We start from the raw sequence: 23755 nt of genomic DNA on the forward strand, positions 1-23755 counted from the left end.
TGCCTATTATATCTGAGATTGCCCAAGGCTCCCTTTGCCTCACAATGCTTCAATCTAAGTTGTACAAGTTTCTCTTCCCCTAATCCTAAAATATCCACACTAACAACATAAAGCCAAGAACTGGTGCCCCTACCAACGCAAAAATCTCCAAAGCATTCAAAATCCACCTTCTTCCTTCTGCTCAACCACTATCAAAAAACAGACTATAGCTATGCTCACTTTTCCTTTAGGGTCTTTTTCTCTGGGAGCACTACAAGTATAGGAGGTGCGTGATTAAGAGGAAAGCATTTAGAAAGCAAGTGTAAAATAACTGTCCTTGTACTAGAGGTTCCTGGTTGAAACCTGCTTTCCCAGCAACAAGTTTTAGTACTCTTAACACAGCCAAAGGTAACACCCCCTCCCACTGCATCTTCTGCTTGAGAGAAAAGAAAATCTACACGTTTGTGGAAAAGTACAACTTAGAAAGCAAACACAACCAGCTCCAGTGGAGCAGAAAAGCAAGCAAGGCGCTTTCTAAATACAGAGCCCAATTGTAAGCATTCACTGTACCTTATTCCTCACCATCATCATTTGCGCTGTCAAAAATAGAACCTCCTGTTCCTTGATCTATTCAGAATAAGCCACAGCAGGCCCAGCTCTGCTTACAGAGGGCAGCTAGGTCAGTGAGGACATAGGGGGAAGTAGAGAGTGCAGCCAGCAGGTTTTCTTAGGGATTATATTGCTTTAGCTTGTTATCATTCTTCCCAGCTATTTTTGGTGCCAAAAAAGCAGCGGGGAGGTCTGTGTTCTCATCAGAAAGAAGTTCATTCAGTTCATTTCCCTACTAGGAGCTGGAGCTCAGTCTAGGGCAGCAGTGCCCTCTGCTGGACAATGTCTCCTTTGCACACCAACTGGTTCAGTTAATCTCAAACTTGAATATAGAAGTTATGGGAATAAAGAAAACCTTTACTTCTGACTAGATCAGAAGGGCAGCTGTGCAGGAGGTAAGAGGAGACATAGACCAACACAGCAAGTTGAGGGCAAGACTCATCGTCTACCTCCATGAAGACACCTGTTGGAGCCAGAGTGACTTCATAGGCTACATTTCATGTGTCTACAAGGTTCTGTTTTCACCCTCCAGGCAGGTAGAGAAGTAAGGCTGGACTTAGTTTTCCTCCATCCTGCTACAAACCAGGGTTATACTGGAGTACAGAAAAATAAGAGTGCCTCAGTTTTGGTTTGAATTAGGACATGAACAGCAGTTGAGGATGGAAACAAAAGTCCCTAAGAGTTAAGAGGTCTTGCTCAGACACTGGATTTCTGTCTCACGTCTACCCCCATCTATGTGTAGCATGATGGAAAAGTTCCCAACTCTTGCCTCCAACATAACCTCCCCGCCCCAACATGCTTTGGGTCCCCTTTTCTTTCCCTCAATTACCCCAATGGATAACAAACCTGGTGATAAAACTGCATTAATATTAATGACCAGAAAATGAAATTTATCTCTGAACACCTTATACAGACACCTATAGGTCAAGCCTAATGCAACCTCCATCTCTTCTTCACAAAGTTTTTGGATTTAGGGAAATAATTTCCAAGTTAGTAACAATGCCATGGTAGTACTTGATTGTCAAGAGTCTACTTTCACTGTATTGGCTTCAATGTCCCCATTGTATGTTTGCAATACACTGTCTTATGTTAATTAAGGACACTACCTTCACAACACATATGAATCTCACCACTCTCACAAAATTTTTACCCTTTTTTGCACCCCTCAAAAAGTAATACCTGGGGCATCTGCCTTTTTTCAGAAAGCTCTAAGGCCAACACCAACAGCTGGAGCCTCCAGGCTCTTGCAAGGGACAATGGCACCACTGTGTGAAAAGTTCTTTCGTAGACAGAAAGAAATTCAATGCAGAATTTTTTAATAGAAACAAACCCCAGAGCAACCCATTTATTGTTATAATATCATAAAAGAAAGATCAAAATAACATAGAAAAAACGTGTAGCTGGCTTTTGAAGCCCAGAGAATGTAACTAAGAAAAAAAAGTATTGCCTTCGGAGTGTCTTCTAACTTCACTGACCATATACTTCTAGTTAGAGACACTCTGTAGTAGGGTAATGTTGTCTCCTTTGAGCATGATCCGCCCTGCAACACAGATAAAAAACCATTATAAGTCATGAACCTCTACCACAAAACTTCCTAATACTTAATCAGAATTTAAAATCTTAGCATAAGAGGGCCTGAGAAAAAATTTTTAAATAAAAATCTATTTTCTCTTCCTCTCACAAGAAAGAAAAAACCCTTGTAACATACATGCATAGTTAAGTAAAACAAATTTCCACAATGGTAACGTGCAAAAACTATGCTTCATTTTGTGGTCTGAGACCATCACTTCTCTTACTAGTTTCTTATTTCTTTCTCACAGTACACAAGCATTTAGAAACATGACAGCATTCACATTAATTAATGCATTTTTAAGAGGTAATTTCAAATATGTGAGTATATACTCCTTTACAAGAACAAATGAAACAGATGCTAACTGGACAGTCCACTCCTAACTGCTTGCAAATTTTACATTTATAATATACAAAATTTAGTTTTAACTTAAATAAAATCAAGGCTTCAAGGAAAACAATCTAAGCAGTGAGAAGCATAGTTAAATCATCCTACTGCTTCTCAAAACCAAGTCTTACACAACTGATATGTGTTGAGAGAAACTTTAAGGAGAGGAAAACTTAAAACATGAAATTCAAAGACTCATTTTTAGCAAAGGACCATTTAATAAGAGATGAAATAGACATGGAGCTCCTGCGGGGTGAGGAGGGCTGGACAATATTAAAGGGGGATAATAAGTCCCTGATTTAACTATACTTTCTCATTGGCTGAAATAAGATTATGAATACTTATAGTCATTATTATTAGATGGGCTAAGGAATGACTTTACAAAAACGGTAAATTCTGTAGAATAGACAAATTAACTGAAATTCAATAAGGCTGTATATGATCTTACCAAGCTGTTTCCTTGACTTTGTTTTAGAGTGAATCTCCTCTGCATCGTCCAACACAAGATTCATATACTCATCGAAACCCTAGATAATAAATTGTCATTTTAAAATCTGAATAGTTTTATTCAAATAAAACTTTTAAAATGATCTTCTTTAGGCAGAATTACACTCAAATCATTCCAGGCATACACAACTGAAGAGTAATATATTTCTATGACTTAATATAGTAACCCATACCACCATTGGTTTTTAATATGAAATAGCGAAGACTCAGAAACTTCAATGACTGCTCTTCAGAAGCAATCTATTCTAACCACTACTCTTCCATATAAATTAACTTACCTTCTTTCCTTTAACTCAAGGACTCTTAACCTTTTTTTGTGTAACAGACCCTTTTGGCAGTCTGGTAGTCTATAGAATGCTTCTCAGAATTAATTTAAAAATTTCTCATAAGTTTTTAAATATTTAAAATATATAGGCTTGCAAAGGAGAACCAATTATACTAGAACAGTTATTATTTTTTTCTTAAAGCTCATGGATCCCAGGTTAAGAACACTAACCAGTGTTTCCCAGTCTTCAGGATCTACCAGGAACACATCCTATCACCTAACTTATCCACAATCTTCCCACTTCTAAAGGAATCTATTGCATATGCATATACCAGTTACCCTAAGGCCTTTCTCTACCCTCATCAAATATTGGCAAAGTGGAGTGAGGTTATTCAGGTCAAAAGTATCTGCTCAAGGATAGCAAGGATAATGATATTTTCTTTCTTGTCTCTCTATTCCCCATTCCCCACCAAAAAAAAAAAGCTAATATAGAGTTATATAGACAGTCAGCTCTTAAACTCTAGCTCTTTCTTAGCTCATGAACTTAACACACCTGTCTCAAAGATACTTTCCTATAGTTTGACTTCTGAGTCTTCTCAAGTCTTTTCTCATTATACACTGCTGAAAAAGAGCATAAATCTCACATACTTACAATTATGCAGCCCTCTATTCGCATATTTACTTGCTCATATAGCCACACCTGAATTCGAGACCGCTGAAATAAAGAAGCAAATTTTTTAAAAACAAAGAAAAAAAGACACCAAAACCCACCACTACCACCTACATGTATGTATACACATACATATATATGCAAATGTGCTTCAGTGAAACGTAACTTCCCAAAAGTGATTTTGTAAAATATCAGAAAACATTTTAAAAATTTAGTTGTTACAAAGATGTGAGGTTAAATTTATTTCCAAAGAAAGTTTCCATTGACAAACACAGTATTGGGATTATACACGCTGATGATTTCCTATGATCTTGGGTCTTTGAGTCACAGAATTTTTCCTAATGTTTATAATGTTTTAGGTATGGAAGAACCTATTATTGTTTTGCCTTGTAACATATAAACATTTCTCTCAGAGTTCTCTGGTATCTTGGAGAACTCAGGTACCATAAGACATCATCAGGCCTACTGAGCAAAGAGACCAACAGTCTGAAACAAACAAGTTTTCCCCAACACTTTTTGTATTATACTAGTTTTCTGAAGCAACTAGAAATGAAGTGATTTTGATTATTCTTTTTTAAAAAGGCAATAAAGGACTCAGAACCCCAGACTGTCGATCTTAGTTCAGTTAGCTCAAAGGGCTATTAAAACTTTCTGAATGAATACAAAGCTTTGCTGTTTATTGTATGCCAAATGAGGAAACTTAAATCTAATGAAGTCATTAAATCAGGGGTTCTTAATCTGGGGTCTGTTTGAATATTTTGATAAATATATTTCAATATGCCTGGTTTCTTCTGCAATCCTATTTTACATATTCAACACTAGAAGGACCAGATATGTCACCTGACACAAAAATATTATGATTCTTGTTTATTGTTGTTCAGTCATTTTCATTGTGTCTGATCTTTGTGATCCCATTTTAGGGTTTTCTTGGCAAAGAGTGGCTTGCCATTTCCTTCTCCAGCTCATTTTAAGGATGGGGAAACTGAGGCAAACAGGATCAAGTGACTTGCCCAGGATCATGAAGTCATGAACCCATGAAGATGAGTCTTCCTGATTCCAAGTCCAGTGCTCTATTCAATGCATCATTCTATTATTTTTTTTTTCTTTGCTCAGTGATTAAAAAACCATTTTGTCAACTGACATAGCTTGCTCTTTCAAGGTATTCTTAAATTCCCCTTTTAGTGTTAAAACCTGTGCATTAAATACAAAGACCATGGGAAGGGACACAGAGTGAAAGAGTACTAGGTTATTACAAATGTGTGTCCTGCTTATTAAGTGAAAAAGTTTTGTTCTACATATAAACTAAACTAGTTTTGCTAATGCTTAACAGGTTAAGTTCGTAATAACAATGTCATTTGACAGAACACATTTGTAATATGATTTGAATAGAAGAGTGAGTCTTCTATTTAAAAATGTCTACCTTTTGCACTGGGCAGTTGAAGATTGAACTGAGGGTGGAATACTCACCCTATTGGCACAATGACCACAGTACTGGTTCACTGTCCAAGTTAACACCATCCCTCTCTGCCCATCTCCCTCTGCTACTATGATCCACTGCGCTTACAATGGAGCAACGAGGCTTCATTCATTCTTCTAGCGGAGGCAGTAGAGCTTATGCTTGCTACAATGATGCATTAAACACTTGTAGCCCTTGCCCTCCCCCCACTTTGCTTTATGTGTGTGACTTTTGCAATATCACAAAGTTCTGAAGAGCTGACCAACAGCTAAGCACACCCACCCAGAGTCTTATTTCTCCTTCCCATTAGGAAAAGCAACAAGGAGCTAAATGACAAATGAAAGAAAGAGACCAAGTGTTTCACTTACATTTTGGAGATACCTGAAGATGAGGTTCTGTCCAGAAGTCGTTAAGGGAAAACCTACTGAACCAGCAATGCTTCAGCAAACCCCTGGTGGGTTAGGGTCCCCGAGTCAGGGTTCAGGAGGAGTCGGCAAGCGCATGCACCGCCCCCGTGCTCTCCCAAGGCTTTGCCCGGAATCTGTTGTGCAAGTGTGCTAGACGCAGAGCCCGAGACTGCACCAGACGGCCTGGGTGGGCGCGAGCAAAGGAAGACGAACGCCCGCCATTCACGCCCACCCGAGCCTCCCCCGGCACTGCCGCCTTCCCGCGCCCGGGCCTGCCCCCCCCCCCCCCCCCCCCCCCGGCTCTCAGCCCATGCACCCGGCCGAGGTGCCCCATTGGAGGAGCCCGGGCCGGGTGGGCCGGCTCCTCGCGCTCCCCGCCCTCGCGCCTGGCTCTCCAGCCACAACCCTCCGGCTGCCCCGACCCCAACTCCAGTAGAGGATACGATGGGCTGCACCATCACCTTCTGCACCTTCTGGCCCTGGCCGCGGTACGCCATGGCTAGAGCGCACAATGAGAGCGCTGGGCACCGCGCGCCTCAGGGAAACCACGAGCGGAACCGGAAACGCTGCCGCACTGCACGCCGGGAGGCCCCTCTCGGCACCCACGACTTCCTCCTCCGCCTCTTCCTGGCGGACCCGCTGCTCTAAGCTCTCGCTCCGCTTCCCTTCCACATTTCAGGAAGCGGAAAGAGAAAGGGTGGGGGAGAGGGGAGGAGCCAAAGCGCCTAAACGGCCTCACTGTGCCAACAGCGCTCCCTACGGGTAAGGAGGCGAAAACAAGGTAGGGTCCCGTTGCTCCCAAACTCGCCGCCCCGCCCCCGCCAGAAAGGCAGCGGGAAGTTCCCTCATCCGGCCTCGCCCTGCCCCCTTCTTTAGCCTAACCTATCACAGCTCTAGCCTGGCAGCCTGGCCTATCGTGTGGCGAGAAGGAGAGCAATGACTCGACTCTTCTCATGCCTGGTTCTAAAAATTGGGTGCGTTGGCTCTTTTGCCTGTGGGTTACCCAAATGCATCACTATTGATTAGAAAAATACAAATTAAAACAACACTGAGGTACTGCCTTACACCTCTTACTTTCGCTAACAAGTCAGAAAAGGAAAATGGCAGATGCTGGAGGGGATGTGGAAAAGTAGGGACACTAACGCATTGTTGATGGAGTTGAGAACTGGTCCAACCATTGTGGAGCATGCTTTGGAACTGTGCCCAATGGGATGTAAAACTATGCACCTTTGGATCCAGCAATACCACAACTAGGTCTATATCCTGAAGAGAGCCAAGAAAAAGGAAAAGGAGGTATATGTGCAAGCAAAGAATTGGAAATTGAAGGGAAGCCTATCAGTTGGGGAATGGCAAAACAAGTTGTGGTATATGATTGAGATGGAATGCTATTGTTATATAAGAAATTACAAGGGGCAGAAAAACCCAGGAAGACCTATATGTATTAATGCAAAGTGAAGTGAGTAGAACCAGGAGCAGAACACAGTAAGAGCAATATTTAATGATGACCAACCGTGAAAGACTCGGCAACTCTGTTCAATATAAGGATCCAAGACAATTCCAAAGGACTCACGATGAAAAATGCTGTGCATCTCCAGAAAGAGAGAACTGGTGAACCCTGAATACAGTTGAAGCATTTCCCCCCTTTATTTCTCTTGCTTTTTTTTTTTTGCAATATGGTTAATATGGAAATATCTCTTGCATGATTTCAAATGCATAACTGATATATTACTTGCCTTCTCAATGCATGGGGGAGGGGCTGAAGAGAGGGAGAGAATTTGGAATTTAAAAAAGAGAATGTTAAAAATAATAAATAAAAAATTTAAAACTACATAGGTATACAGAGTAATAGCTGATTAACATGGGCGGTTAAGGGAGTTTAGTGGGCAGTCTAAGGGAGTTAATGACTAAATTGATTAAGCATTGCCAGCATGACCTTGGATTGGTCTCTCAAGTAAGAATCGGTCTTCTGATATTAACCTATAAGAGTCTATCAGGGATGTAGGAATAAACTTCCAATACACAATGAGCCTAACGAGGGAAATTTTGAATTATGGCTATAGCTCAATTATGATTATAGCTGTGTATATTCATATCTATCTATCTATATTTGTATATATACATATATACACACATATATGTGCATATATAAGTATATTGTATATATATGTATATACATATACACACAGGAAGCAATATAAATTCATTTGTATTACCCAGATAATGTGTAGCCTTCTTAAAGAAAGAAACATCTTTATACAGAAGGGTCATAGAAATCACACATGAGACACTATGGAATTAATTGTAACAGTCATAGTTTAAGTGGCCTTACAATATTGTCCATGAGGGTGTTCATACATAAACACATTTCCTTGGTTGTATTTTGCTTTGCTTAATAAAAGTATTCCAGAAAAGTTGTGTAACCTGCATTTTTAGTTTAGTTTTAAATTTAATTATTTTGTCCTGAAATTAATAAACACCAATCAAAATGAACACATCCATATACATAGCAGAGGACTATACATGAAACCGAATATCTGTTCCATACCTCTTGCTAAAAAAAAAAACAAAAAAAAACCATGTTACTTTTTTTTTTTTGTGAGGCCATCAGGGTTAAGTGCCTTGCCCAAGGTCGCACAGTTAGTGAATTGTTACTTTCTTTTTTTCAGCCATCAAGATTAAGTGACTTGCCCAGGGTCACACAGCTAGCAAGTGTCTGAGGCCAGACTTGAACTCAAGTCCTCCTGACTCCAGGACTGGTGCTCTATCTGCTGTACCACCTAGCTGCCCCAACACGCAGCTTTCAAAACTTGTTTGTGCTTCCTTCCAAACTGCCTTCAATTCCTTCAGTTAATTTTTGAAACTATTTCAATGACTACTATTTTTCTCAGAACACAATCCATCCCTTCATCATCATTCCAATTCCAAATAAATTTATTCTTTTAGCTGTCTCTTGACTCTTATGTTTGCGTTTTGAAATTCCTACTCAGCTTTGGTATTTTCATTTGGAATGTTTGAAAGTCTTCTATTCCATTAAAGATCCATCCCCCCCCCCCCAGTACGATATATTCACTTTTATAGAATAAGTTATTCTAGGTTGTAAGACTGTAACTTTTGCCATTTAGATTATTGCATTACAAGATCTCATATTTAAAGTAGAAATTGCCTTGTCTTTTATGATCTTGCTCTGGTTCCTTTCTTTCTGACTGCTTGAAATATTTTTTTTTCCTTTAATGTGCAAACACTGGATTTTGACTATAACATTACTGGGACTTTTTCTTTTGGAGTTTCAGGAAGTGATAAAGTGGATTCTTTCTATTTTCATTTTGTCCTTTGGTTCTAATAGGTCTGGAAAGTTTTCATTTATGATTTTAGAAAGTATCCAGCTTTTTTTTTTTTAACATGATTTTAAGGAAGTCTGATGATTCTAAAATCATCTCTCCTCTGTTTTCTAGGTCAGTTTTTTTTTGGAAGCAGATAGCTTAAATTTACTTTATTGTTTCAGCCTTTTAATTTTGTTCTACTATTTCTTGCTGTCTTGTGGAGTCATTGATTTCTGTTTAGTCTATTCTACTGTTTAGAGGATTAAGGTTTAACGTTATCTGTTAAAAGCTATTTTCCTTCAAATTCTTTTTTCTAAAACTTTGATTTTTTAAAATCTCTTGCTTCATTTCTTCTAGGTATTTATATAGTCCATGTGGAAAATCCATTTTTTCTCTTCTTATAGTTGACATGGAGTTACTCTAATGTAGAATTTTTGGGTGTTTCTGGATCTACAAAATTTCTTTACAGTGATTGATGTCTTTTGTTTATTCAATCTCCAGCCTTAGTTCTTGAACTGGGCCAGGGCCAGGTTGCCCACTGTTGTGATTTGGTTGTGCTTTGGTTGGGCTAGTCAGCACTGATTGGTTTTGACCTGGGTGTTGGTGCAGACCTCCACTCTCCTGGAGTGTGAGCACTAGTAGGTTTTAGGCACTGCTGGATTTTGGTAGGTTCAAAACACTGGATCTTCAGAGCCTTCTACAGCATCTCAGGATAGAGTGCTAAGGACCTCAGAGGCCTTGGATTTGAGGTATCCCCGTCTGAGCACTCTTCTACCCTGACTGGTCACTGCCATGCTGTTATAATAACTATCTTGAGCAGACTGCATCATTGTTAAATAATTTTTAATGCATAATGGGAACTGGTTATTTAAAAGAATCCTATGGTGTATACTTCTTTAAAGCAAATAATTGCCCCTCCATTTAATGTTTTGTAAATCCTGATTTTATTACACTATCTTTAAAGTGTATACATACATATATATGTATGTATATATACACATATACACATATGCATGTATGTCTACATACATCTTATATATAGTATACCTATGCTATCTATCTATCGTCAAGCTAAGAGTAGTGAAGTAAAAACCAACAAGTTTATATCAAAAGTTCTGCCTAAGTTCTCTTGCAGAGGATAAGTTTTCCTTTGCCTTGAATTTAATTTTATTGAATTCTTTAAGCACCTGTTACAGTACATTCATAACACAAGTACTAGGGTATTATGGAGGGGTTTTTAGTATTTAACACATAACCTCTCCTTCAAAAGCTTACATTCCAATGAAGGTAAGACATACATATGTAAAATAGCTAAATAAAATTAGATATGATTAAAAGCTCCAATTGTGCAAAAGGAGTTGAGAATCAAGCTTTTGAGAAATAAGAGTATAGACTAGAGTGCTTCACATGCTACTTCGTCTCTTGCCTGCTACATGCGGACCTATCTTATGGCTCTATATATGACTTGTACTTTTTAGGAGTCCAGATCTGTGATTTCATTGGTGGAGGGGAAACGCCCATAAAGAAACCCCCTCTACCAAAAATCGATCAGCAATTGTTTGACAACTTACAGTCATAGCTGCCTGAGTATACTGAGAGGTTGACTTGGCCAGAATCACATAACCAGTACGTCAGAAGGGACTTAAATGTTACCTCACTAGTTTTGTGCTCTTGCAGAATTTTAAAGCTTGGTTGGATCTTAAAGATCTTATATTCAGTCATTCAACAAATATTGACAAAACACCTATGTAGATGACATAGGTGACAAAACACCTACGTAAAGTCACTGTGTTAGGTGTGGATATTAAAAAAAAGTGATGATTAATATAAGCTCTTAAGGAGCTTATGCTAACTTTAAAATGAGGGAGTTGAACTAAATGAACTCTAAGGGGTCTGACATTTCTCTATATTAGAGAAGACATGTACACATAACTATAATATAAAGCAATATGTAAGAAATGCTATAATACAGGGGAAAACAAAGTCACGGAAGAGATGAAAGGTTGCTTTAGGCTAAATATATTGGAAGACCTGAAGTGACATTTGAACTATACCTTTAAAATTGGCTAGGATTTTGATATATGGAGATGGGGCAGATTTCCTGAGAAGTTCCAGGTGTCAGCCTAATCATTGAAAATATGATCATTCTTACAAGACATAAGATCTTGGGGAAGTCATTCAACCTGTTTGCCTTAGTTTCCTCATCAGTAAAATGGGGATAATAGCACTATCTCCCAGGGTTGTTAGGAGAATAAAATGAGATATTTGTAAAGTGTTTTGCACACCTTAAAGAACTATATAAATGCCAGCTACTAATTATTAAGGAACTATACAGTTAACTATTTTGTACAACAAATAATCTCTTATTTAGCTGCTTTTAAAGTTATGCTTTCTAAAAGTGCAGCACATCTACATTCATCCTAATGACTATTTCTAACATTATTATGGAAAAGCAGGTGATATGCATATTATAATTATCGAGTCCCTTTAAGTAATGCAGATAAATTATAGCCATACTGTGGATATTTAGTTATTTCCTTACATGTAATCATTAAAGATTTTAGAGAACAAATCAGGAAGTGAAAAAATCAAGGCATTTATAATTATAGAAGACCAACAATAATTTGATTGGGTCATCTGCCATATCAGATGCACTGATGTGATATTAAGAGGCTAAATACAAGTCACACTGCCAAAAATTTCCTACACCAGTTTTATTTAAAACACAAATATGTCTTTCTCCGTAATGACTAATGGTTCAAATGATGCTGAACATGAATGATTCAGACACAGATTAATAATACAAGTGCTTTAAATAGGATACAAACAAAATCATAAAAAATGAAAAGAATAAAATGATTATTTACAAAAGGGATTAGAGATCTCAGTGCAGATCTCAAGAATGAAATGGGGAAAGGGAAGGGGGAGGAGGCAATCAGTAATGGAGCCAGAACATTCCATGCTTGGCCTTGGGGAAGGGTCCTCATACAACAAACACTTTCAGTTGCAGAGGGAGGGGTGGGGACTGTGTTCATCTTTTTTAAATATATAAATTTCTCAAGTTACTTTTGTTTGTGCATAACCATTCAGACCTCAACAAGGCCAAATGGGTAGTCCTGTGGCATTCTCCACCTTCCCATGAGATTACATGAAGTTCTCCTTTTGATGAGCCGCCTACAACAGCAGTTCCTTAGGAGCCAATATGACAGGTGGATCAATTTTCCCTGTGGGAACCAAGATACCACCTACAATGAATTATAAAAATGGACAAGTTTTTTTTTTCCTTTCTTCAAAATACCATATGAACACAAATATTTACAATGCAATATATCTCCTTCTGAGAACACAAGCCTGGAATAGGCTTATTCTAGCACACGTCTAAAACCCTTGAGGGGATGTGGAGAGGACGTCAAGAATAACAAAAAAAAAATCAATTCAGAAATAGTAGGAAAAAATCATCTACAAAAATGGAAGGTACACAATACACCTCCAAAGCATCTCAACATCCCTGTTACAGTGGGGTTCAGTGTATTGCTATAGTTCACATATGAAAATCAGCAGCTGATTCGGCTTCCTTTCTAGGTGGTTAAGGGTAGAGAAACCCAGGGCAAGAGAATTTGCTGAAACTGCAGCAGTAGAGATTTAAAAAACATAAAAACATAACCCTTCACACAACTCCTGGTGATTCAATGCCAGTGGTGGTAGAAAAGTATGGGAGAGGGAAGAATACTTGGGGGAGGAGGGGAGAAACTTTCATGCTGAGAAGAGGGTTCTTCTAATCATATTACTTCTTGTGAAGAAACCAGGGGATCCCAGCAACACAGTAGTTCTTGGGACCACCGAGGCACTTTCAAGCAAAAAAAAAAACTTTTAAAATTACAGTAGTAATAAATAAGCTGTTGCTAGTTAGAAGCCTTCAGAGTAGCAGAAGCACCAAAACTTGGACCTAGAAGAATTGTCCATGTTATTCTGGTTTGCTCCCTGTAGCTGCTTAGCCCTCTCTAAAGCTATGTTAACAGTTTAAATACATTGTAAAAGGACAGACAACGTAACAAAAGCTGAGTGTATTTTGCTCAGTGGCAGCATGAAATTTGGTCCTTAAAGAGTAGTAGCAGCTGTCTTCATCTTTTTCAAACTCCAATAACCTTTCATGTATCCGTTCACACGCACAACAAAGAAGACCCAAAGAAAAAAGCCAGAATTAACAAACATAGACCTTAAAGCTTTAAGCTCCTTTATGCCCCCCCAAACCTAATCTCATCTCTACTTTCTCTCTCTCTCTTTTTTTTTAAGTGGGAGAAGGAGGGAACAAGGGGGCGGGTGAGACAAGGAACTTTATCTCAAATCTAAACAACAATAGACAGGATGGCTGCCCAAAGGCCTTCTCTTTAAGTTGACCCACAGGAGGCCCAAACAAGCGTAGATACTTCTGAGGTATGCTTCTGATTGGGGCAAATCCTGGCCTAGAGAAATAGTCACCTCAGGCAAATGTTATAATAGATGAAAGAAACAAAATCCAGTTTTTTTTTTGTGAGTTTTTTTTAAAGTGATCTTGTCACCACTTTCAGCTATCAATCATTTCTGATAGCTCAAGTAGAAGGTCATCTTCATTCTTTCCAGGATCCAGGTCAATTTCTGCTTCCAATTTGCCTCCTGAGATCTCCCAGATGAGTTTCTCAAAATCATCCTCCACAGAAAGGGGGGGTTTCCCTGAAGAGGCAGAGCTGAGCCGGCGGCTTTTTGTTGCCACTTGGGATGAAGAAGGACTAGATACTTCCGGTACTAGGGGATCAGAAGAAGCTTGACTTGGAGGCAGATCAAGACTATGAGAAGGAAAGAGAATTCATGATTACAAAGCTGTCTTTTCTCACTGGTTGGCTGAAATCACTCAGTCCCTAGGAGGCCATATTAACATGGGAATATTTCTGAGTCTGATAATAGTTCATTAACATGGAGCCAAACACCATCTTATTTAGGACAGTCAATCAGGTGCTATCTTCTGAATGCCATGAAGTAATGTGTGAATACATACTGTAACACTGAACATCAACATTTTCTTGCAATATTTTGGGGCTTACTGAGTTGTCTCATTCATAAATTATTTGGTTGAATTTGGATTGTCTGGAAGAATCATTTGGTGGCAAGGTTCTCCAGAGATAAGAAGTAATGGGATCACAGGTATTTACAGTGACAAAGTTTGACTGAAAGGGATAGAGGTTTTACCTGTTTGGGGTTTTTTCTGTCTCAGACACAGTGACTGGTTTGTCCTCAGAGAGAACGGGAACAGCAGCCTATAAAAGTACATTGCATGTCAATGTCTACTTGCCTTTTCCAGGAAGATAAGCAGCCCTCTGACACCCAGCTCCTACACAACGCATGGGTCTTAAGGATAGGGGATAAAACCTTCCAACTCTAGGAAAATAACTACTATTTGCTAACACAAACTTATTCTTGCCATGGAACAAATGTTTGTTTTAAATGTTATCTTTTTTATGAAGACAAAGAATTTATAATGTAAACACCCAAAGTATTAAGAAATAGTAGGATATGCTATGAAAATTACAGAGACAATGGAAGTAGACTTTCATCTTTTCTGACAGACAAAAAACTCCCACTATGGATCAAAATAATTTTCTTACCACAGCTGCTTTTTTGCTTGGGCTTTCCTGAAGAATACTGCTCGAACTGAGTGGCTTTACAGCTGCAATGACAGCAGGGTGGACTTCAGCTGCCTTGCGTTTGGTGGCCAATTTAGGGGTTGAAATGACTTTAACCACAGATGGCTTGACATTAACCTTGGGCTTGGCTACAGGGTGAAGATGATAGTGTGTTAGTATTTAGATTTACAGGCAGGAATTTAGTAGAAGACACGAGGGGTAATGGTATTGAAAAATAGAGATATAAACCATGTCTAATCACGCAACTGACATAATGTATGTATACTTACTTACCCCCTTAAATGACGTATTTGGCATACAGTTGTTCCTATTCTTACTGTTTTGGCATAGAGTTCTGATAAACAAATTGCCACAACTCCATAGTAACAATCACTTAACTTCATAGACAACTGCTACCTGCTACTCTCTAACTCCTGGTATTTCCATTACTAAGCTTGTTGATCACTTCCCACTTCTAATGATTCAAGGGAAAAAGAATGGCTTAGTGGAAAGGACACCGGAGTCAGAAGACCAGGTTTCAAAGACCAGCTCTATCCCTATGGGACTTTGGGCAAGTTATTTAATTTGTATGAATCTTAGTTTCCTGGACTATAAAAAGGGGATAACCAGCAATTTAAACTACTTCCCTTCGTGGGTTGTGAAGATCAAGAGTAATACTGTATGTAAAGTGCTTTATAAAGTACTACATAAATGTAAACAACATATACTCAACATGTGGGGATGGATGCTAGAAGTCTAGAAAGGCAGTAAGGTGGCATAATGGATAGAGTGCTGGACTTGGAATTAGGAAGACCTGGGTTTGAGTCCTGCCTCAGATACTTATTAGCTGGGTGACCCTAGAGAAGTCACTTAATCAGTGACTGTCCTCAAGAGAAGATCAGTGTCCTCAATTGTAAAATGATGATGATAGCGTATATGTGTATGTATGTTTACAAACCTTAAAATAGTATAAAAATCCTAACTATTATTATACTGAAGTCCTGTGTAGAACACTAAAAAATTTGATGGCAAAGAAGGGAATTTTTTTTTCTGTAAAGGTTAGGACTTTTGAAGATTAAAAAAGGACATTAGAACAGAATGGCCACTTGGACAGATGTAAAAGACTACATTTTAGTCTTTGGCTGAGGATATTGAAATGATTGACTACTGTCTAGGAATGAAATGTATCACATTAGGACTTGGAAGATCACGTTCACCTAAGCATTAATGACTTGTAGGGTTTAAAGATTTGTTCAAGAAGTCTAAACTGAAAATGAAGAGGGATGGAGAAAAACACCTAAACTCTGAAATCCAAACCTCATGAAAACTGTCACAACAAAGAAAGAACAACAGTAGAGATGATGCTAAGTGGGGAGAGAACAATACTCCTGGCCTCAGTTTGAATCACAAGTAGAAAACAGTACTAGTTCTGGAGGTGGACTAGAGGACGTGGCTTTAAATCTCTGCTCTGATACTTATTTTCTTGTGAGACTTTGGATAAGTCACATATCCTCTCTGAGTCTGTCTTCTCATTTGTTTACAAGAAAATTGGACCATATGGCCTCTAAGGTACCTTCCAATTATAAGTCTATCATCCTATGAATTTGAGATTTTAGTGCAAGGAGGTAAATATCATCTCCACAGCTATCACCAAGACTTGGTGTAGTAGAAACCATCCTGAACTTGGCTTCAGAGGACCTGAGTGTCCCACTCTGCTATGAACTATTTGTATTACCTGGGTGAAATTTTTTTCCCTCCATTTTCTCATCTATAAAATGAGGAGTCTGTATTATATGTTCTCTAAAGTGCTTTTCCCCTTTAAATCCTATGATCTCTATAGGTTAATGGTGCCCAATGGATTTGTGGCTGACCCTGAAAGTACAGACTAATGAAGGGTCTAGGGATACCATGTTGTAATTCTGGGGAAAACATTTTTTTTTCACTTTTTTTCTTGAATGTTCAAAACATTTTTCCTTCTTTCCACCAAGTTCATAGGACAAATTAAATGCAACCTGTTAACTATTATTCCAACTGAGTCAGTGATTCACTGTATAAAGAATCCCACTCTTCAGGACATACTATCTAAAACACTTACCTTTACCCCTTTTTTCCAAGGGCTGTGCTGCACATTTCACATTCAGTATTGAATCCCTAGTTTCTGAAGTTTCTACCTCTACTTGCTGGGCTTTCATTCGCACGCGCTTTGTCAGCTGGCGGGTGATTGCTGGCACAGCAATCAGTTCTGATTTCTCTGCCACTTGGATGCTACTAGGTGCTGCCTCTTCCTGAAGGGGTGTCAAGACGGTTTTCTCCTTCTGTAGTGTCTCCACCTCTTGCTGTTTCCGTTTGCGCTTCTCTCTCATGATATCCTCAAATTTCTTGACTTGAACTTTGGAAATCCCATCTCCTGTGGTCTCATCTGAAGGTTGTGAAGATACCTATAAAAGACCCAACAGAATTTAACTCTAGCATTTTTAAACAAAAGACTATGGCCAAAAGAACTACCAGCAAGGTAACAAAGGACTGATAGTATTGCTTTCAAAAAGTGTGGCGACAGAGCTCTGGCCTTGGTGTCAGGAGGACCCGAGTTCAAATCTGGCCTCAGACACTTGACAGTTACTAGCTATGTGACCCAGCGCAAGTCACTTAACCCCGATTGCCTCACCAAAAAGAAAAAAAAGAAAAAAAAAGTGTGGAGAACAAGAAGAACTCTGTAATGACCAACATGGAATGCATAATGTTTGTCTTCTTCCATGGTCTAAATGATATTTATGCTCAAAAGCTGGTATATCTCCTAGAAAAGATTAAAGGGGCTTAAAAATATCTCTAAACCCTAGGTTACCCAGAAGGAAAAAGTGTCCTTTTAAAAAACGGGAGAGGGAAGGAGAAAAATGTTCACCTCTAATCACCAACAAGCAAAATACCATAGGGAGTGGTTATGACATAAGAAGAAAAAGGCATTTACTTGGAAAGTAACTATTTGTAAACCATATTGATAATGTTCTCACCTCAACAGCCTCTGTTCGGGTAACACCAAGTCGAGATGTGGTCTCACCTGCTTCAGTAAGTTTCTTCTCTTCCTTTATACCTGTATTCAAATCAAACTCCAAATCATTAACCTTTAAATTCAGGCCAGTTTGTGTTGAATTAAATCTTTAGCTTAATGAATTCCTTGGTAGTATAGCAAAGGTTAATTTGTAAACAAAATGATTTTGCTACCTGTTCTTTTGGTGATGCGGAGCAGTCGTCTCATGACTGGAGTAGTCGCAGGCTGCAGCTGGAAGTTGGTGCTATTCTCAGCACTCTGTTGTACCCTTAATGCCTTTTCCTGTTTGATCTCCTCCAAGGTTTTTATGTGTACTTCCTGCATGGGCTTTGTTTTACTTGCAGGCTCCTCCAATTGCCCTTTGCTGGCAGCAGTGGGAGGCAAGATTACTGGTTTCTTGGACTCACTCTCTATTCTGAGCTTAAGAGAAGGGTTTTCCTTCTCAGCTTTCTGTCTCTCTTCTTCCTGCTGCTGGTGTTTCTTTTCAGCCAGAACCTCAGAGAATGTTTTAATTCGGATAGCAGAAGAGCTCCTCATCCCTAAGTTGGAATCTTCAGTCTTATGGGGTCCTTCATTCTTGATTTTGGTTTGCAAGTCTCCTCGTTTTTGGCTGGCTCTCTCAAGACGTATTTCTTCTAGTGTCTTCACGTGGATCTCTCCACCTTTAGCAGATCGTTCTGCTAACACCAAGAAAAATAACTTTTGACTTTATTAGGTACTTTTGTGCCACCTGAAAGCTGTTTTCTAAGTGGTACACAAGTAAAAGACATTTGATATTATGAATTCTATATTCAAAATAGTAGTAAATAGTCATCTATCACAGAATCTACAGATTAGCCATGCTTTTTGAAATAAAAATAAATTTCTGCTCATACTAAAGAACAGCCATTTTTGGCAAAAACATAAAGAAATCAGATGCCTATGTACTAGAAATGATATTCTCCCCTTTTATATAAAAGAGATAGTAAGTGAAAAAGGTCTAACAGTGAAAATAATGACTGGAAATGGGAGGGTGGGGGAAAAGACAAAATGGAAGGGAAAGGAAAATTGAATTATTTATTAGTGAATAAGGACAACTGTTGTTTCAAAGTCTAACCTCTAACCTGGATTTAATGGCCAATTCAGAGAAAACATATATGTTGTTATGGGAAGTAGGAAATATGGGAATCAGTTTTAGGAGTCATTACCTGTTGTCTCCATACTGTTTAGATCAGCTGGCATTCCTAATCTCTCCTTCAGAGACTTAGAAACTTGAACTAAAAAATGAAAAGAATAAAACAATAAAAGACATGATAAAGACAAATCTGTTGGCAATAGTATACATAATTATTAAACTAAGAATTCTCTTTGGTATCTAATTGAATTTCATGTGTTCCTTTTCAATTTTCATAATGAAATCGACACTTTTCTCTTACTGCCAGTACTCTTTTAATTTCCCTGGGGCTTCAGCTTTTCCATTTATACATCTACTTCTTTTCTCTCAAAATCTCTCCTTGACCCCAACAACCTGGTTCTGACAAAATGATTTCTACATCAATCACATACCTCTAGAGTATTCTGGAAAATAAATTTGAAAAACTATTTCTGCCCAACTGGCAAAGCAAATAAACTCATGGGCTTTGGGAAATTATTTTGTTATTTTAAAAATCATGGAAAGGGAATGACATGGCCCTAAAAAATCCATCATATAGTTTGCCTGAACAGTTCAGGAACCAAGAGCCCTGTCAACAAAGCTAGTGGCAAATGTAAAGATATGTAGTAATTTTAAAAATTTATAAACGAGTACCTTTCTTTGGTGTTTTGTCAGTATTCATTTCTGGAGACTCAATTTTCTTACCAAGCCTTTGAGCAAGGCTTCGTTTCAGTGGAGGGTCACTGTCAATACCTTTTAGATCAAAGGAAAAATATGAATTTAGTTGAAAGTTTTTTTTTTAAAGAAAAACCATAAATAGGAAAAAGTAAATAAATCTATGGAGATTAGTGTCTTTTTTTCTGTTTATATGATAAATAGTAGTGTTTCCCTGGAACTCAACAACTCTACTTCAGAGAAGGTAATGAAATTTTCAAAGAGTATGGATGGTGGGACAAGGGAGAAAACAAGATATGAATAACTTTCAATGTGGGAATTATAACAAGCTAACTAAAGTCAAGACTAAGAATGTGCAAAAAATTCTAACTGGCTAACAGGTGAATTCCAGTAACCAAAGTAACACCACAAACAACTAAGAAGCTTATAGAATTTAAGAACTGGAAGGAACTTTAGAGATGAGTGAATATAAATCCTATCCTTTTACAACCAAAGAAGATGAGGCTTAGAGAGATAATGTTTAAATAATTGGGAAGAGAAAGTCAGAACCAAAACATAGGCCTTCTGATTCCTAGACAGGAGTTCTTTTCAGTTTACCATGTTGCCTGGTGTAAGCTGTTTAAATAGCAATTTTTAATATTTAAATTTTTTTCTAGATTGTCAAAGACCAAACTTTCCTAAAGATATACTTTAGATTTTAAAGCTAGTAAAAGATAATGTAGGTGCTATGAACACCCAAGAGCTTATATCAATTTCCCTTCTCTAGCTCTAGGCAGTATTTAGGTTGCAAAAGCATTTTATAAACAGTTTTATATTTCAAATAGCAAGAACTGAAAAACTTCACTAAAATTACGATGATCTTTTCTTATCCTTTGGGAACTCGGCAGCTAAATATGTGATTTAAAATGGTAAAAGTTTTAAAGATTTGTCTATAAAAATACTCCTCCTCCTCCCCACATAGGGACTATTAAATTGCCATGCCAACACTATTTAAAATGGCGTGAAGGGAACCTCTGAAATCAGGAGTTTTCCCAAACTTAGGAAGTCTATCACCTTCACAGTAGGATAGCTATAGAAAGTATGTTATTGGTCTTTCAAAAAAGACAGGAAAAAACGAGAGAAATATTTTAGTTCTATTCTTTAAATTAGAAACACACTGCTAAGAAAGTGATTTTACTGATTAATACTTTTCAGCTAACTGAAATCTTTACATAAAAAATTTACTAAGTCTAAATTTTATCCCTCTTCTAAAAAATTGCTTAAAATTTTCTTTTTACAAAGAAAAGGGAAGAGGTGTACTCATGGTCTTTTTAGCTCAGGGCCTTTTAAAGAACTATTAAAAATCAAACTAAAACTTGAACTTTAATTCACATAACTATTGAAAAGGTGAAACAAACATAGGGCAAAAAGAATTTGGAGAAGTAAATTTGGTGCTAATGTCCTTAAGAAGGGTACAGAGGACCTGTAAGACAACATCAATAGCTTATTTTTGTGAAGGAAGTTCTAGGGAGGGGACACTGCTTGAGGTATTTCTAATAGACCACAGCTTGTTCATATGCAAACAAAGGAATGTTTGCACAAAAATGTCCTTACCTGAGAGCTTCCGCTTCCCCAGCCTTTCTGTAAGACTCAGTCGTACTAAAGGCTCTTCTCCTAAAATGGCAAACAATAAATGAATTAAAGTTTATCATCCTTAACCACTATTAGTGCTTGGTGAATGCAGGGCACTTGACAATAAACCAGAAAATACTAAGAATAGTAGTTTAATACCTAAAATGATAACAAAAGCTGACATTTGTGTGGTACTTGAAGGTTTTTTGAAGCACTGATGTACAATTTCTCACTTGAACTGCTCAAATTTGTGTTAGATATTGCAGTTATTATTAGTCTAATTTTCAGAGGAGAAAAACAGAAGCTCAAATTACATGAATAACCCATGGTCACACAGCTAATAAGCGCTAGAAGAAAGATTTGCACCCAAGTCTTTCCTGATTCCAAGTCTGGTATTCTTTCCACTGTACTACTCTATAAGACAGATTTTTATGTCTTTTGTTTTTATGTCACCTAGATTTCCCCTGATCTCTCTTCACCTTGTTTCCTAGAGAGCTATCTCTTATAACAAAAGAAATTTAAAAAGGAAAAAAAAATTCAGAAACCCAATAAACATATTGAAAAAAATCTGATATTATATGCAATGTTCCTCCTCCTTTGGTCCCTGACTTTTGCAAAGGGATGGGGTAGGAGTGCAAGATAAAAGTTTTTTGGCAGTCTCAAATAAATAAAAACAATTCAGCATATTAAATGACATCCTAGAGGTCAACAAGTGGAAGACATGAAACAAATACTGAAGCATACTCTACAAAATATAGCATTAATAGTCAGGTAATCCAACATCAGTTCATTCGTGTCCTTTCATCCATAGCAATAAACTTATGTCTTCAATTCAACAAATGTTTGTGGGCAGAATTCTACACTAGGCACTGGAAGAGACAGAAAATTTAGAAAAGGTGTGGTCCCTCAAGCTTGACCCTGAAGAAGAGATGAGAAAACACATTTCTCTAACTTCTTTGCAGAGGTGAAGGACTATGGGCATGTAACACTGCACATACCACCAGACTTAGCTGATGTGTGACTTGGGTACAGGTTCAACTAGAATTCCTGAAAGAGATGAAACAAAAATTAAAAGAATAAAAAAAATGTGTTTATAAGCCTGTCTAGAGTAGGATCAGTAGGAACAGAAAGAATGAAACAGATAAGAGATACCAGATGTCGAATCAAAAGTTCTACACTGGTATCAATGAAATCGAAGCCCCCCCCCCCCCAAAAAAAAAACAAAAACACTAGAGGAAGGCCTCCAGTGAGCAACTCCTCTTTAGATGATCTATGGATGAACATGGATACAAATCACATAGGATGAGGTGGTTACTCTGCACCAATGAAGGGAAAAGTCATCATGAACTCACTGAAGCATCAAAACACCAGCCAGACTTGATAGTGGACTGAAGAGGGAAGGTGAATGGGAGAAAAAGAATTAAGAAAGCTCTACATTTTCAACTATAGGAGACCACATAAATTTTTATGTCACTGACAGAAAAAAATGAAGTCAGGAGGAGTTACATGTTTAGAGGTAAGAGCTAATTTAAAAAAGTTTTTTTTGTTTTGGATATGCTGAGATGCCTATTCAAGACGTGGCATAGAGAGAAATAAGAATCTAAAGCTAGATATACAGGTAAGGGCAAGAGATACACAGTTTGGGACCACCAACATAGAAGCTACAGGTTAAGAGAGTGAATAAGAATATGAAGGAAGAGAATTTGGAGAGAGAAGATGAGGGCCAAAGAAGGAACTTCGGGAAATACTAAGCTTAAGAGGGTGTACTAAGGTCAAGGAGACAGAGAAGAAAAAGAAGTCCTGATAAATAAAGGTAGGAAAACCAGGAGAATGTGATGTACTGTATCAACTTATTTCCCAGTGTTCTGTCTCAGGGATCTGTGCTTGACCCTGTGATGTTTACCATTTTTATGAATGACTTGAATGAAGGCGTAAATGGCATGCGTATCAAATTTGCAAATGACAAAACTGGAAGAAATAACTAATAACCTGAAAGTCAGTCACAATCCAAAAAGATTTCAACAAATTAGAACCTTGAACTGAATTTAATAAGATGAATTTGAAGGGATAAATACAAAGTTTTAACCTTAGTTTCCAAAAAACAATTTCACTAGTACAAAATAGAAAAGGCATGAATTGACAGAATTTTATCTGAAAGAGATATGGGGGTTTTACTGGACTGCAAACTTAATATGAATCAATTGTGTAGTGGGAAAGCCAAAAAAGCTAATGAGATCTCAGACTGCATTAAGTGAGTCAAAGTGTTTGGAACAGGGTGGGAAGGGGGGGGAGGGGAAGGGGATGATGTAAAGAGACAGAGAGGACAGAGAGATGTTTCACTCTGCTTTCCCAAGACTACATTGGAATATTGTGTTCAATTCTGGGTGCCACATTTTAGGAAGAACAATGATAAAATGGAGAGAGGTCAGAGTATAGCAAACCAGGATAGCGTGATGGCCTTGAG

General features: G+C 38.0%; 2 protein-coding genes across 8 annotated transcripts in view; both read right to left on the bottom strand.

Annotated features, from left to right (window-relative positions):
• Positions 1–1883: 1883 nt before the first annotated feature.
• On the bottom strand, positions 1884–6424 carry SNRPE (small nuclear ribonucleoprotein polypeptide E). The gene is made up of 5 exons (XM_027870742.1): positions 6294–6424; positions 5812–5838; positions 3970–4032; positions 2994–3072; positions 1884–2128 (listed from the first exon to the last, which is right to left on the bottom strand). The coding sequence occupies exons 1-5, from the start codon at positions 6345–6347 to the stop codon at positions 2073–2075; spliced, it is 279 nt and encodes a 92-aa protein (XP_027726543.1). The 5' UTR covers positions 6348–6424; the 3' UTR covers positions 1884–2072.
• A 5430-nt stretch (positions 6425–11854) lies between these two features.
• The window catches only part of ZC3H11A (zinc finger CCCH-type containing 11A), a 38938-nt gene continuing 27037 nt past the window's right edge, over positions 11855–23755 (bottom strand). For 6 of the 7 annotated variants that reach the window (XM_027871039.1, XM_027871044.1, XM_027871038.1 and 3 more), the window contains 9 exons: positions 21274–21333; positions 19660–19758; positions 19061–19129; positions 18047–18553; positions 17836–17915; positions 16923–17265; positions 14810–14976; positions 14394–14461; positions 11855–13993 (listed from right to left, as the gene is read on the bottom strand). In XM_027871039.1, the coding sequence (XP_027726840.1) occupies positions 13735–13993; positions 14394–14461; positions 14810–14976; positions 16923–17265; positions 17836–17915; positions 18047–18553; positions 19061–19129; positions 19660–19758; positions 21274–21333 (1652 nt within the window). In that variant the 3' untranslated portion in view covers positions 11855–13734. The remainder of the gene's footprint in view (positions 13994–14393; positions 14462–14809; positions 14977–16922; positions 17266–17835; positions 17916–18046; positions 18554–19060; positions 19130–19659; positions 19759–21273; positions 21334–23755) is intronic. The other variant, XM_027871043.1, reaches the window with a different exon arrangement.

The sequence above is a fragment of the Vombatus ursinus genome, unplaced genomic scaffold (assembly GCF_900497805.2).
Source record: "Vombatus ursinus unplaced genomic scaffold, bare-nosed wombat genome assembly UNPS02014798.1, whole genome shotgun sequence".
Classification (NCBI taxonomy): Eukaryota; Metazoa; Chordata; class Mammalia; order Diprotodontia; family Vombatidae; genus Vombatus; species Vombatus ursinus.